Consider the following 15464-nt stretch of genomic DNA (forward strand, 5'->3'; position numbering starts at 1 on the left):
GTAAATAATTGCAGCCACCATTGGCTATGTGGTGCTTGTAAATAAACTGCCAAGATCAGTTCCTGCACCTAAAAGTTTATAATTCAAATACTTTTTATGCGGTGTCTAACATAAGTTCTCAAATCCATAGTTAGGGGGAATAAGATACTTGATATTGCTGAAAAAAACCAGTACTTGTTTCAGTACTTAGTTTTAAACTTGCTATCTTAATTTCAGGCATCTATTAAAGAAAAAAACCAACAAAACAAAATGAAAAAAGGTCTGCAGTATGGAAAGTGAGTTTTACGATAACAATCTCTACTGAATGAAGTTCCACTAAATGGACCAGAGTGGCAGAAGATGGTGGCACTGGCCACAGTGGCAAATAATTGAAGAATCTGAGATGTAATTTAGGAACTAGGTTAGAGTTAACGAAAAATTAACTCTGGTATTCCTCCAGCATATCTATCCTACTGGGGACTGGAAATACCAAAGTCAGACAGATGATGATGCTGTAATTAAAGGGCCAAGGCAAGCAACAGCGGCAACATCAGTGTCTGGGACAATAACATAGAATCATTTCAGTTGGAAAAGACCTTTAAGATTATCTAGTTCAACTGTAAACCTAACACTGCCAAGATCACCACTAAACCATGTCCATATTTGCCACATCTACATGTCTTTAAATACCTCCAGGGATGGTGACTTCACCACTTCCCTGGGCAGCCCATTCCAGTGCTTGACGACCCTTTCAGTAAATAATTTTTTCCTAAGATCCAATCTAAACCTCCCCTGGTGCAATCTGGGGCCATTTCCTCTTGTCCTATTGCTAGTTACTTGGCAGAAGAGATAGACACCCACCTCGCTGCAACCTCCTTTCATGTAGTTGTGTAGGTCTCCTCTGAGCCTCCTCTTCTCCAGGCTAAACAGTCCCAGTTCCCTCAGCTGCTCCTTATAAGATTTTTGCTCCAGACCCCTCACCAGCTAGACTATCACGTTGCATGACAAAGAAATTCGTACATTCCAGCTCATGGATTATAAAAGTTTAAGTTTATCTCTATGTCTCAGTGCCCAATTAATATTAATAGGTTAATCTGGATCAGCTGCAGTGCAATATTTTAGGTGTAATTTATAAAGTAATTTGGTCTATAGGCTAAAGTAATTTATAAAATGAATTGAAAGGTGGTACGTGCAAGTAATAACTGCTATGAAAAAACTTTCATTAAAAAACCAAACTATTTCAAAGCTTAATGAGCATAAAGTCTCTGGACAATTTAGAATAACATTTTTAGCTAGAATGTTCTTTACGATAAGAAGTAAATATGTTTAACTCCTTATACCTTTGTGTAAAATACGTGGCACACCCTCAAAAACGTGAAAAATAAAATCAAGATGGGAATCTTGATGGCTCAGTACCGTTTTGTATAAATCTTCAAATAGTACTTATTATCCTAACTACTATGAAAACTTGTCAGAGCCATTTTTATAAAACCAAGTGAATCTGAAGTTTCTTCAATAAACTTCACTTTAAAGTGAAAGTTACTGAAACAATTTTGTACTGATATATTCATGTCCTCCTATTTATTAACTATGAAGAAAATAGCACAGCAAAATGTGGTGACACATAGACTGTTCTTCACTAAGGATTTAGCAGTCAAAATGAGAAAAGCAAAAATATAAGGGTAAAAATCTATGAAAATCAAACTTCAGAATCTAGGCAAGATGTAGGAAAATGTATAAGAGTAGAAATTGTGAATAATTTATAATGGCCTCTATTACTGGAATTATAGTTGCTTTCTTTAAGTTATGAAAGATAATTACAGAAAAATATGTTAGCAGTGACTCATTCATAGGCAAAAGCTTAAAATATTAAATGGTCAGCAGGGTGAACAGGGCTTTCACTTACGCCTACTTTCATAAATAGCTCTTGATTTCTCATACAGCTCATATGGGTCAGGTTTCCGTGGATCAAAGGCCTCTGTTGAATCAGGAAATGAACTCCTGTGAAGAGTGGGTGGATAGGGAATATTCTGCGGCATAGCTGGAGCAGACAGGCTTGTTTGAGGGCTGCCTTGATTCTCCCATCGTTCCATCATCTGGAATAAAATCATACAGAGAATAAAGATGAAGTTTTGCAAAAACTGTGATTTCAACAATGAGACCAAAGACACTGATTTCAGTTAAAGATGTATTTTGTAAAATTAGCAAATCACCTTGCTGTCATTTGAGATGAAAGGAGTGTGTTGCGCTGTTTGTTGCTTATGGGAAGATGTGATCTTTCTCAGATAGTATGACCTCATATGGACTAGGGTTGAGCATTACCCCTGAGGCCTGTTGAGTGCCTCTCCCAGAATGCACTGAGCTATTGAAAGTTATTTTGCTAAAGGCAGAATCTGTGGGTCTGTGAAGATACAATTATCAGATTCATCAAAAGACATAACTGAAAGTAGAGCTTGTCAAAGGAGTGGCCAGAGAGGGTAGCAACTGAATGATCTTAATGTTGTATCTTTTGAGAACATATGAAAACAGCCAGCTGCCCAGGGAGAAGCAGATTACTGTAACTGTGAGCAGAATTCACAGCTTCAATTGAACAGAAAAAAAACCCTTCCAACCCAAAGGGAAAATTATTACTGCAGGTATTTGAGCATCTAGTGATAGTTGAATGTCCAGTGATAAAGTATAGAACATGGTGAGAGAAAAGTATGCATTAGTCTGATGCAGTCTTTCTCATTTCTTACTGTTTCTTTCTTATATAAAAAATGTTGTCATCATCCAACTAAACTCCTAAGCACAGGATTAGCTTTTCAACTCTTCCAGACCTTTTAGAGTAGAGAAGTACATCGCAGTGTATTGTCTACACATGAAAGCATGAAAGCTTAATCCAAGATTTTCTCCAAGATTGCCCTTAGTAGTCTCACAAGTACATCAAGCTAGAAAGGAGATAATACAATAGACTGTGCAAAAGAAGCCTTGGTGATCTGCATTTTAATTTTTGAAGGAGTTGGCTACTAATTAAATTGCATTAGCAAATAAATTTAAAGAGGCTAAGTTACACAAAACAGATGTTTACACCAGGAAATGAATATTTGGCTTTTTCTGTGACTCCTTCTGAAGCAGAGTATGGTAAAGCCTCCAGAAGAGTGTGTTCTTGCACATAACCCAACAATCACTTAATTACACAAAAAATTACTATTGGAAGCAAACTGAACTTTAATTAAGTACCAGCAACTTCTAGTACTGTATCAGCAGTGCCTTATCAAAGATGATTGAAGGTTTACCACAGGTTTGCCCTACAAATTCTGTGATTATCCTTTGCCTTTAGTTCCTCAGTTTCAGAAGCTGTTTGGCTCAGCAGGTAGGCTTTGCTTTCTATTTTGATGATTAACAGCATCAGGCTTTTTCCACACCAAGTATGTGTGGACTACAGATGTTTTAGAGTCCTCCTGGTGAACATGCTGAGTAACTATCACTCTGCACATCCCAGGTGTTCTGACACTCTTAGCTTCCTACTTCAAAATAAACAGAAAATGGATATTGTCCATTTCAAGCTGTTGAAGACCTCCTTTATACAGAGTAGTGTTATAATTCAAGCTGTGCTTCCATCAGAGTTTCAGCAGTAAGTAGGGCTGGTTCATTAGCAACAATGAAGAGAAGGAAGATCTAGGTATATCAGTCAATCATAGGATGACTTACATGCACTATTATGCATCAGATATGATGTTTAAGTTGAGAAAGGAAAGTAGTAGTACTATGAATTGCTAATGGTGAAGATATGGAATACTGTATTCAATATTTGCCAATGTTGTTCAAGAAAGGCACATTTATTTTGGGTCAGATACAAAAGACAGCAACTCGGATGTGATATAGGAGTGCTCTATAGGTATGTCGAACCTGTGCGATACATATGGAGACACCTGAGATGTCACCTGTGTTGGTTTTGGTTTTAATAGAATTAATTTTCTTCATAGTAGCTAGTATGGGGCTATATTTTGGATTTGTGCTGTGTTGATGATACAAGGATGTTTTTCTTATTGCTGAACAGTGCTTACACAGATTCAAGGCCTTTTCTGCTTCACACTCCACCCCACCAGTGAGCAGGCTGGGAATGCACAAGAAGCTGGGAGGGAACACAGCTGGGACAGCTGACCCCAACTGACCAAAGAGATGTTCCATGCCAGGTGGTGTCATGCTCAGCATATAAAGGTGGTGGAAGAAGGAAGAAGGGAACGTTTGGAGTGATGGCATTTGTTTTCCCAAATAACCTTTATGCATGATGGAGCCCTGCTTTCCTGGAAATGGCTGAACACCTGCCTGCCAATGGGAATTAGTGAATGAATTCCTTCCTTCTTTTGCTTTGCTTGCCTGTGTGGCTTTTGCTTTATCTATTAAACTGTCTTCATGTCAACCCACGTTTTCTCACTTTTACCCTTCTGATTCTCTTCCCCACCCCACTAGGAGGGGAGACAGCGAGTGTCTGTGTGGTGCTTAGTTCCTATCTGGAGTTAAACCACGGCATCATCAAAATAGCTTAGGTATGGAAAAGTAACTAAGGGCACCTTCAGATACCCTTTACACCAAGTTTATAATCTGTGTTGGATAAATTAGTCTGTTTAGTAATTCACATAAATGTCACAATAATACTTCTGATAGCTGTTCTTGCTCTAAAGGAATTACCTTGGGTATATATAAACATACATACAGCACAGCATTGTATCATTGAAGTGTAAATTCAAAGGTCTCCAGAAAGAAACCTGATTATGACCCTTATGTCTAAATAGGAAAGGAGAACTGGGCTTAATACCAGTAACTTATGATAAAGAAAAATAAAAGGAGAATTATGTTTAGGTTTTACCTTCAGTGAGGAATCTAAGAAAAATACAAGTCAGTGAATCCAAACTATCTACTATGAAGTAGAAAGACATGCAGGCCCTGTTCATCTAGAAGTGAAAGATCCCTAATTTTTTTGACAGTGCCAGACAGATATCACACTCACCTCTTTCAAAGTGTGAAACTGAATAAAATTAAAATATTTCAAGAAGGCTTTAAAAACAGAAAGGAAAATATCATTGTCTTTGATGAGCAAACTTTTCCCTGAAGGAAGTTCAAGAAACTGGAGATCAATTGGCATAACCCTACTGGGTCCCATATGTCTAATTCTTGCTTGCTAGTTACCTCTAATTCATTAAATGTGAAGTTAAAAACCGAGAAAAACATTCTTACTTGTGGGTAATGCTGCTAGCATAAATAGTTGCATGGACAGATAAACACAAGGGGAATTATATCTCCCAAACCCATATCAATTAATTAAATAGTCAAGCACTGTTTTGCAATTTGAGTTATCATAATGTTAGCTCACAGATGAAGGCATCTTGGAAATGAGTATTTCCAAATACTAAAATAGTATTGAGTTCAGGGCAACAAATCTAAGTTGGGGTAATGGTTTGGTAGCATTGCTGAAGTTAATTTTGCTCCAATAAAATTGTGTTGCATATTATATACATAATATATGCACTATATACATAGAAACCACAGAAAATTTCTGTCAGGTCAGGTTACTCTGGGATGTTGAGCACACTGAGACGCAGTGCACACCATCCCTGGGCCCCTGCCTCAAGGAGAGGAGCTTGCCTCTTCTCTTCCAGCCAATGGCCCATGGTCCTCTTTTTGCTTTAAAAAATGGTGGGTGCTTCTTCCCTGTGCAGCCAGAGAGCTGCGGGGGCAGCAGAAGTCACCCAAGCAGAAAAGAAACCTAGTTTGGGGCCATCTAGTTTTTCTTTCCTGTTACACACCCACAGGGCTGTGCTGTGGTGTTGGGAAGGCTTTCTGTATCTCCCAGTGCTGGCCTTACTGCTTCAGAATCTCTGTGGACACTCCATGCTTCAGGGGCACTGGGTTTCCATTTAATCTTCACCTCTTGGGCAGTAGAAATTTATGTCTGATTATTACTCTAGTTAAAGTGGTGACAAGAGGAGTGCGTACTACCGAAACCTGGTTAAGCATTTGTAAGCTCTCTTGCTGAGACTAATCGAAAATAGAGTAGCTGTGAACAGTTAGCCTGCATGCATGTACCGTGTCTGCACAAAATGCTCTCGTTATTCCTATTGCTCTTAGAAGCCTGCAGGCAGTCAGGGCTCTTTATCGCTCTACACACATCTGATGAGAGATAAGCACTATCTTAAGGTCTTTACAATCTAAATAAAAAAGCCAAATTAAAAAAAAAACCAAAATCAAACCAGACAACCAAAAATAGTAGCTATATGATTTCTTTTTACACTGTGAAAATTGTCACAACTTCAAAAAACCATATTGTTGCATGAACAGAATAAATAGTCATTGCTTACAGTCTTACAGTAGGAAAGTTCTTCATACTTTGGGATTTAATGTCAAAATCATAGAAACAAAGAAATGTTGGTTAGAAGGCACATCAGGAAGTTACCTAGTCCAAGCTCTCACTCGAAATTTGACTATTTCCAGCTCTAGATCTAGTAATGCAAGAAAGAATAATGAACACTTTAAAGATGTTAAGCTCAAGCCACTTGTAAACCAGAAAAAAGTGCATGTTGTGTATTTCAAAGAGATCACCAAGTAGAAGGCCAACTAGATTGGCCTCAGTTCTGGGGCCTTCTGTTGCCTTCTCCTCCAGGCGCCTTATTTTTGAGCCACTGTATTTCTGGTTCTTGAACACCCATCTTAACATTGAGATGTTCCTTTCTGCAGACTGCTGCTGGCAGACTCCAAGTCAACAGATCTGCAGAGCTTATTATTGAGGCCACTCCTGATGCTGTCTCACCTGGAACTGGGGCATTGCTGAGAGATGCCTCATGAGGTGGGAACAGGAGGGTTAAATGAAAGTCTATAGAAATTTGCTTTAAATGACAGTCATCTTATGAACTCACTGTGTATAATTTTGAAAGGAAACTTACAGGCTTTGGAGTTTTCCATGGAGAAAAGAAACCTGAAATAAACAAAAAATAACGTTAGCAGATTTTTCTGACGCATAAAGAGTGGAGGCTCAGTGGTGTCTATGCTCCCATTCTCATTCAGGTCTGCAGATAATACTGATATATATGAAAATTCTCTACACACAACAGGTGAAAACACAAAACACAGGGGATAATTTCTAAGAAAAAATAAATGCATATATATATATGTGTGTATATATATATATATGCAAGTGGAGCTATTGATATCATTGCCATATTTTACAAACAGCATGGGATTAAGTTGAAATTAAATGAACTAAACAAAAGGACTTCCAATTGTCTTGGTGGACATTGGATAAGACACCAAATGACCTGGTATTGATGTGTCAAATGCAGTCGCACCTTTAAGAAGAAGCAATTCAGAACATCCCATCAACAAAACCTAATAATACAAGAGATGTTTTTAGAAGAAAAGCCTGGAGAAAAATAACTGTTTCATCAGTCTAGATAAGGTAGCCAAGTCTTGGAAGGGTTGCTTGTTTTGATACTGTCCTGTTTTCTTGTCATAGTTAGCAAGTGATACATGACTACAGAATTAGTTATGTCCTTTTCCTTGGTTATTGACTGACAGATAACTTGCTTTAGTGACTTTCATGAATTTCAACTATTGTAACTTACAAATGTTTAAAACTCCAGATATGTCCTTTTCATAAAAGGACATAATTTGAAACACTCATTGCAAACATTGATCTTATCTTATGCAACACGAAGTTAAAAAACTTATGAAATATTAAATATTGAGTCATTTTAAAAAAAGTACCAGCTTTCAGCATAGCATTCATTAAAAAAGTCATTCTCAATTTACTAGCAGGTAAAAAAAAAAGGCTGTGGTCCTTCCTAAGTAATATTAAAAGCTTATAACAAAGAGTTCATTTGTTTTGTCAGAAACTGAAATGGGGTTTCAATTAAGATATCTATTAGGAAGGCTTCTCTTTCATTCAGAAAATGAATTAAGCTGTAAGAGTAATACTGACTTAATTTTTTTTTAAAGCGAGTTTAGAAAAAAAAATTAAATCACAAGAATACTAGGGAAAGTAGCTTTCTACAGACAAATCACAACAGGAATTACATTTGTATGTAATATTTAAGGTTATTAGAATTCTATGATAATGAGGTTATTTTTTGTGATAACTAATTCATTTAGACTAAAAAAGTCTTGGAGCAAAAAAGCACTTGAGCCTTTTGCAGAGCAACAGTGGCTGTTTTGTACAGCTGATGTAGCAACTGATGATAGTGCTTTCAAACAAAACATATATTGGGAAAAGTAACTCAGGAAAGGTTTATTTTTACTGACTCTACAGTGTCTGGAAAAAAACTGCTATATTAACAAGTAGACAGATTTCTTTCCATCTGCAAATTCAAACTGAGATAACAGGTACTCTGTATAGATCTGGATTGTACACCACTTTCAGTGTTAAAGATTCTATAGTAGAAACTTATTTAACGTAAATGTATTTCTAAATCAACTAAATAATGACAAACACATCAAGTGAAGATTTCATGAAAAACCCCTTCAATTAAAAAAAACCTAAATTATTCACCCAAACAAGGAGAACATGGACTTATATTTAGCTTTGATGCTGCAGGCACAGACTGCAACATACAGATGACAACATCTACACTCAGAACAAATAAAAGGCAATACTTATTCACACAGCATGAAATTAAGTTAAGGAAACTAACTGATATTGGATGCCACAGAAGTAAAAGATCCAAAGTAACATTAAAAAAACAAACAACAAAACGAATTGGATATCCATAGGTGTACAAAAGCATGTAAATTTCAAAAAGTAACAAACCTTGGAACTAGTATTAAAATCCGTTCCTCAGATTTAAATTTGGATATTAGACCAAGACCTCATATAAATGAGACGGTCTCTCACCTATGTCAAAGACTAGGAAAGCCTATCTTATATCTTTAATGTATTTCATGGCAGTCACACTCAACATCCTTTTTCCCAAAGTAAACACAACTTCAGACAATGCATGACATTATCAGTTATTCAACATGACTGATTATGAATAGTTGTTGTGAACCAAACATGTCAAGAATGATCATTGGTATTTACATCCATGCAACCACTGCTTCAAATTAATTCAAAAGTATAATGCATGTGGTCATACATGCATATGTGCTTACACATTAAGTGTAACAGAAGCTTCACATGGAAAAAATGTAAAATGCACTTTCCTGTGTAATCTGGATGCTCCCTTCTAACATTCACCTCTAAATATTGTTCTGCATAACTACATGTAGAAAATTGAGGCTTGGAAGTTCATCTGAAGCATATATCTTAATAACAGGTATGTAGTGCATACTCAGTTGGCCTTCTGCAGGCACATCTACAACTGGCAATGAAAAGCATTGGACTTTCACTTAGTTTGACCTCACTTCAAAACACCACATTTTCCCTTGAATTCATGGTGTTAGTTCTTTGCATGTTGTGAGAATTCCCCACTAGAGACAGCGGGACCCTACCTGAATGGCAACTGCTGGCACCAATCCAGTACCGATTTTCAGGCAAGACTGAAATTTGTTCTCCAAAGAGTGCCGCTTTCAACGTTTTTTGAGTATTAATATAGTACTAATACTGCTCAACCTTTTAATCAACTCACATCTAACTAAGCACACATACTGGATAAGCTCTAATAACCTCCTGATTCCACTTCTAGATTTCCATTTCTCCCTCCCCCAACTCCCTCTACTCCTCCTCCCTCCTCCTACTGTCCAACTTGTGATGTCTTCTACAAAAACCTAAGTAGCTGAGAATATTATGTACATACACATATAAACACTCCTCATCTCCATATTCACATACAATTTCAAAATCTGAAGTAACAAAAGCCAGCTTAGATCCACCTAAAGATACTTGAGCCAGCTTGTTCTTCCCATGAGTGACTTTCTGCTCACCCATGTGCCTGACAGCCATCCCTTCTTGTAACAGCTTCACCACATAAGTTGTAGCTCACTTTATGAAGACTTTTGTATCTTTCTATTAGTTTTAAATAAGTCTTTATTAACACTCCATGTAAAGGCAGCAGGACAGGTCTGAACTAGTTTTGGAAAGGAGTGGACAGTTGCTGGCTTGTATCAAAGAGCAACTACCACCACTCAGGCAGACGCTAGCATGAAAATCCTATGGTCACCCCCTAGAGTAATGTAATGTAACATGTAAACATGCAAGGATAAAATACATAACCTCATATACTTCTTCAAAGCTAGTTTTGAGAATATAATGATTTATTTTTCAATGTTGGCCATTTAAACTGTAACAAGGTACAGCAGCTTGTGGCCTACGCCTTTATTGAAATTTTAAGTGTTTCATTTTAAATAAATAAACTGAGATACAGCAATAACCATATGCTTTTTAAAAATCAGAATTACATTTTCTCACAAAGCAGTGTTAGAAATAATATTTTTGACATTGCTTTCTAAATTATATTTACAACTTTCCAAAATCAGCTTCCCTGGAAATCAAAGCTGTGATGGTTTCCGTGTTGTAACTTTACTAAAAAACACCAGTAACAGATTTTGGATTCAAATGTATTTGGAGGAGAATTTTTTTTCCTTTTTTTCAGATTGAGGCAAATTCCAGCTTCAGTTTACTGTACTTCTCCTTTTTGATGAAGATAGCCTATTACAAAAGACAAATCACATCACAGTCATATCTATTTCTTCATATATACAAATTTAAGTATGCTTTTATCATAAAATATGCTTACAGATTTCACATGTCTTACACTTCAGCCAGTATTTATTATCGGAAAGTTTAGTTTTCTAAAAGCAGCTTATCAGGCAGGACTTAGAGCATTTGCAAGATAGTGTGCTGATTTGTTTCTTTTTGGTTGTCTGTTAAAATCCTGATTTTGGCATATTCCACAGTGTCAATAATACAAAACCAGACTTCAGTTATTAGTCTGCTGCACGTGCATGCTTTTCACTACATTTCCATCTCCATTGTTCTTTTCCACTAGACAAACCAATTTCCTCACATTTCTGTACTGATTCCTGAAAAAGTTCTTAAGACATAGTAAAATCACAAGTAACCAGGTGTTGCTAAACCACAAGACTTTTAATGATGTTCACCTCCATGACAGATGTGTATATATATATAATTAAACTGAAGCCAGAGAACAGATTGATTTCTGCAGGTACGGCGTATGGTAGTGCTGCAGGGAGGAATGACAGCATCAAAGATAAAGCCTTACAATCCAAAGCAATGTTCAGGGCACGTCAACTTCCCTCCACATCATTTGTCGCACTGATGGTAGAGCAAGTGATTTGCCCATTAGCTTTCACAAGGCTTCTTGGGGTTTTTTTTGAGCTATAAAAGCTCTGCTGCATATGGCTTCCTGAGCAAAGCTGTCCCAAACACTGCACAGACCTTTCTCACTTAGGTACTTGGAAGTCAACGAACAGATGGCTGACGAGCACTCCCAGAGCATTAACTGACTCCATGGGCATCTTATCACCATCCATGTGACAACTCTTCACTTTAGCAGTTTTCCTTTCTAGAAAAGTTACTGTATAAATTTACTGTAACAGTAGATCTTTTCCCCGTACTTTTTCATTCTCTTACTGGGATCCCTGAGATGTCTATCAGTTGTCTACACTGGGGCCTCAGCTCCAGAGGTGTCAAATACCCATTAACTTCAAATAGATGTGACAGTGGAGAACTTCTGTGAGAGTTCAGACTCATGGTGTACACCATCATCAAGATGCAGGGAACTCTTTTGTACCATTCATGCTACATGTGGCTTCTCCTTCTGAAGTTTATCTTTTGTTGAGCTATGGTAGGTGTGGTTGGCTTAGGTGCACAGATCTCAGGCTACAATTGGGCTCACTCATTAAGATGCAAAATATCCTCCAGGTGAAATTCCAAAAATACTGGTGGGAGAGAGAATGAGGGTTTTTTGTGTGTACATAGAACAAATATATAGCATTAACTCAATTATTCTTCAAATATTTTCCCCTTTTCAGGTAAACAAACTTGATCAATGAGAATAAATAAATTAATTTATATACTGTAGTAAAGAAAATCTAAAAGGAAACAATGAGTTAGAATAGATGGAAATAATACTTATGAAAACAAGCAGGTGATAAAATGTTTGGATTGATCATGTCAGATTTAAAATATCAAGTGATGTATTAGTAGTTATGTTTCTAATAAAATCAATCATTGCCACGTAATATTTTGTCAAAGGTCCACCACTTTCAAACAGCTTTAAGCATTGAGCTCTTACTCTAGCAATAACAAAGAGGTGATTTACCTTGAAAGAAAGAGTAGGTGTAAGAAGACTGGGAGCTCTAGCTCTTCAAGCATAGTTAGCTAGTCCTGTTGTCAGCTGTCCTTCAGAGTGATGGTGCCATGCTGTGGAGGATCCATTTGGTCATTGGTTGGGATGACACCCGATGCAATGGGTCAAAGATCAACACATCCCACATCAGGGTGAGATGAATGACCCATCCTGTTTGGTCAGGCCCACAGCCCTATATATGGTTAGACCCAGTGTCTTTTCCCTTGCAGTAGGCTACACACTGGCAGCATGGCAAGTAAGAGATGTAGCACTGTGCTGCACTGAGATGAAGGCTGGTTACAGTCGGCAGTTGTTATATCAAATGCAGGTTCAGATTAGAAAGCTGTGAAATAGGTCTGTCTTCTTTAGAGCTATAAGCATATGCCCACGTGTTATTAAACAGTTTTTCCCGAAAGAGACTTGCAATGGTACAAATTAATCCTTAGCAGCTGCTTGTGATGACATTTTGCTTTATGCTCCACCGTGACATTGCTCCTGATCTCAGTCCAAGCGAGACTGCTACAGAAGCAGTTCTCCAGTCCAAATCAGCACTGTTTTTCACTCTCTTTGGCCAACTACACCTGTGAAAAGTGACTCCAAAGAATGACTACATTCCTGAGCACAGATAATCACTCTATGAAAGTGCAAGGCAAAGACCAAGCACAGTTCATAGGAAGGTCAGCTGGATCTTTAGACCTCATTGGGTTAGCACCTTCTGTGGCTCCTCTCTTCTCCAGATGACTTGGGGGCATCATAAGTCCAAGTGTATATTTCTTCCTTACAAACTTGCAGCTTTCTTTATGAGTAGCATGAAGAGTGAGATGGAGAGGTTTATCAGAAACATTGTGGAGATAGAGGAGTACCTTGGGAAATTAAACTTGATCTCATCTGACTGAAGTGTATAGAACTGATACAAAAATTTTGTTGACTGTGGGATCAGGTATTAAATCAATAGTCATCTTTTTATACATCGGAGCACTTTTTGTGCAGTTCATGAAGTTTCACTGACCTAGCCTTCTTAAGCAACATGTTTTCAATAATATTCAGATCTTCACAAATAATTAAAAAAATGATATCTATTCAAAGTTATGCATGACAGAAGTACTTGCTGTTCAAGCTGAGATGCTCACTGGTCACCTGCATCTATGAGAATTTTCTCTAAAATACACCAGAGAATCTCAAGCTACCATTAAGTTTTCACTTTCATGAATAGCAGTGTCTTTGTTAGCAAGAACAGAGCCATCAAAAAGGTCAGAAGCTGGCACAGTAATGAGTTAATTTACATTCTAATGGACATACAGCTATTTATTTTCCTTGGCTGCTACAGCTCTGTGAATTGTTTATTAGTCAGGGAGTTAAAATAATGTATGAAAATAGAAAAGAACAACAAACTAAATGCCCTCTCCTTAGAATTAATCTGGTTATCTGTGAAGCAGAGAATTTCTGGATCATAGCTAAAATAGTGCAGAGGTAAATGCAACATTATCAGTGACAGTTTTTGGATACTTAAATATACTAGAGTTGGGAAAAATAATAAAAATCTACAACAGTTTCTGTAAATGAGAAATATATTTTTGGAACAAGCAGCTTTTTATGTGGTCAACAAGAACACATTGTTTTCCACAGACAAAGTTTGATACTAAACACTTGCAGAATGTCTCATTGGGTGACACTTACAGATTAACTTTCTTCTCTTTTCTGGCACCTATTACCAGAAGAATGTTACACTGTTACAGATTTATCTCCTTGTTGATAGCAAACCATATTATCTGAAGGACAGCCATGCCTTGGAACAGAGAAAATGCTGCTACAGTACAATTTGGGATAACTGGACCTGGAGTACAAAAAAATATTTTATGGAATGGAGGAAGCCACTTGTCTCTTGCCTTTTATTACAGAAGTTCCTACTAAAAGCTCAAATTCTTAGGTCCATATCCTTGCAACTGCAAGTAGTACTGGAATTCTTTTCCTCAGTGAGGTCTATAACATATGTATTTTATGTAAATACTAACCCAGGTAGAAAAAGTCCAGGTACTAGCACATGACGAGTGGAGAAAGAGTGCTCAGAAGTCTTCTTGCAAGTTGTAAACTCTACCAATGCCTTGAAAAAGTCAAGGTTATTTTTCAGTATGTACAAGAAAAAGAATCTTCTGTTTGGCAGGAGAAAAATTTCCCCAAAGAATCTGCAGTTTTGCTCATCTGTGTCATCCAATGACCACTGCTAAAATCAGTGTTGCTAGTTTACATGTCCAGGCTAGGGATTACGCTCTCTACTGTACTGCTCTAACATTGCAAGAGATGGTAATGCAAATAATGCACCATCCTGGGCAAACATACCATTGCACACAACTTACCCTGAGCTGAGCAGACACAGCAAGGTGAAAAGACTGGTATATGTCACACACATTGAATCAGCAACATAATTCAGAATATAAATCAAGTCTTCAGAGTCCTGATAGCTCATGAATGTTGCTTCTAGAAGGGACTGTGAGTGTTTTCATACCCATAAGGGCTTTGGGTACTTGCTAAGAACATGTCTGACAACTCAGCCTGACTTTACCAAAAACTAATTTAAACTTCAAAACTAACTTTTTAGGAATACTGCACCATATTTCCAGAGTTCTCTGACAGTCAGAAACTCTAGCTATGCCAGTGTCTGCTCTTTCATGTGTTTAGAATCTGCTCTCACATAAGCTTTTACAATTTCTAAGCACATTAGAGAAATCTCCGTTTACATTATGGCATGTCACTGATGAATACTGAGGCATGTTGCAAACATTTTCTGTTAAAATGCAGATGGAGCACAAGCTGTTTGTACACAGTGTCCTAAAGTTCTTTTAAAGAAAATACATTCACAAAAAGTCTTCAGTAAGTATGGGAGAAAAAAAAATTCAGTAATAAATCCATTCATTTGCTTATATGTAAACTTCATATTAAGGCATAGATGAAAAGGAGTCATCAGATATTTAGTGTTGACAACTATGTTACCAGTTCCCTCTCTTCTAGATTCAATCAGCACATTCATGTTTCCTCTCAGCTATCTGCTTCTTCAGATCCCTGTTCCTGAACGCTTACAGACTTTTCCTCCTTGTTCTCAGGATTTTCCTCTCTGTGTCCTGATCCTGATTTGAAAACCAGCTAATCCTATCCCTGAAACAGTGATCATAAAACTTGCTAATAAAAGAATAAAAATAAGTAAGTGTA

General features: G+C 37.2%; 1 protein-coding gene across 1 annotated transcript in view; it reads right to left on the bottom strand.

Annotated features, from left to right (window-relative positions):
- Positions 1–1877: 1877 nt before the first annotated feature.
- The window catches only part of LOC104544858 (membrane-associated guanylate kinase, WW and PDZ domain-containing protein 2), a gene marked incomplete at its 5' end in the record, with an annotated part of 71587 nt that continues 58000 nt past the window's right edge, over positions 1878–15464 (bottom strand). Inside the window, 2 exons of the mRNA XM_010189843.1 lie at positions 1878–2075; positions 6903–6934. Coding sequence (XP_010188145.1) covers positions 1878–2075; positions 6903–6934 — 230 coding nt within the window. The remainder of the gene's footprint in view (positions 2076–6902; positions 6935–15464) is intronic.

The sequence above is a fragment of the Mesitornis unicolor genome, unplaced genomic scaffold, assembly GCF_000695765.1.
Source record: "Mesitornis unicolor isolate BGI_N332 unplaced genomic scaffold, ASM69576v1 scaffold11840, whole genome shotgun sequence".
In the NCBI taxonomy this organism is placed as follows: Eukaryota; Metazoa; Chordata; class Aves; order Mesitornithiformes; family Mesitornithidae; genus Mesitornis; species Mesitornis unicolor.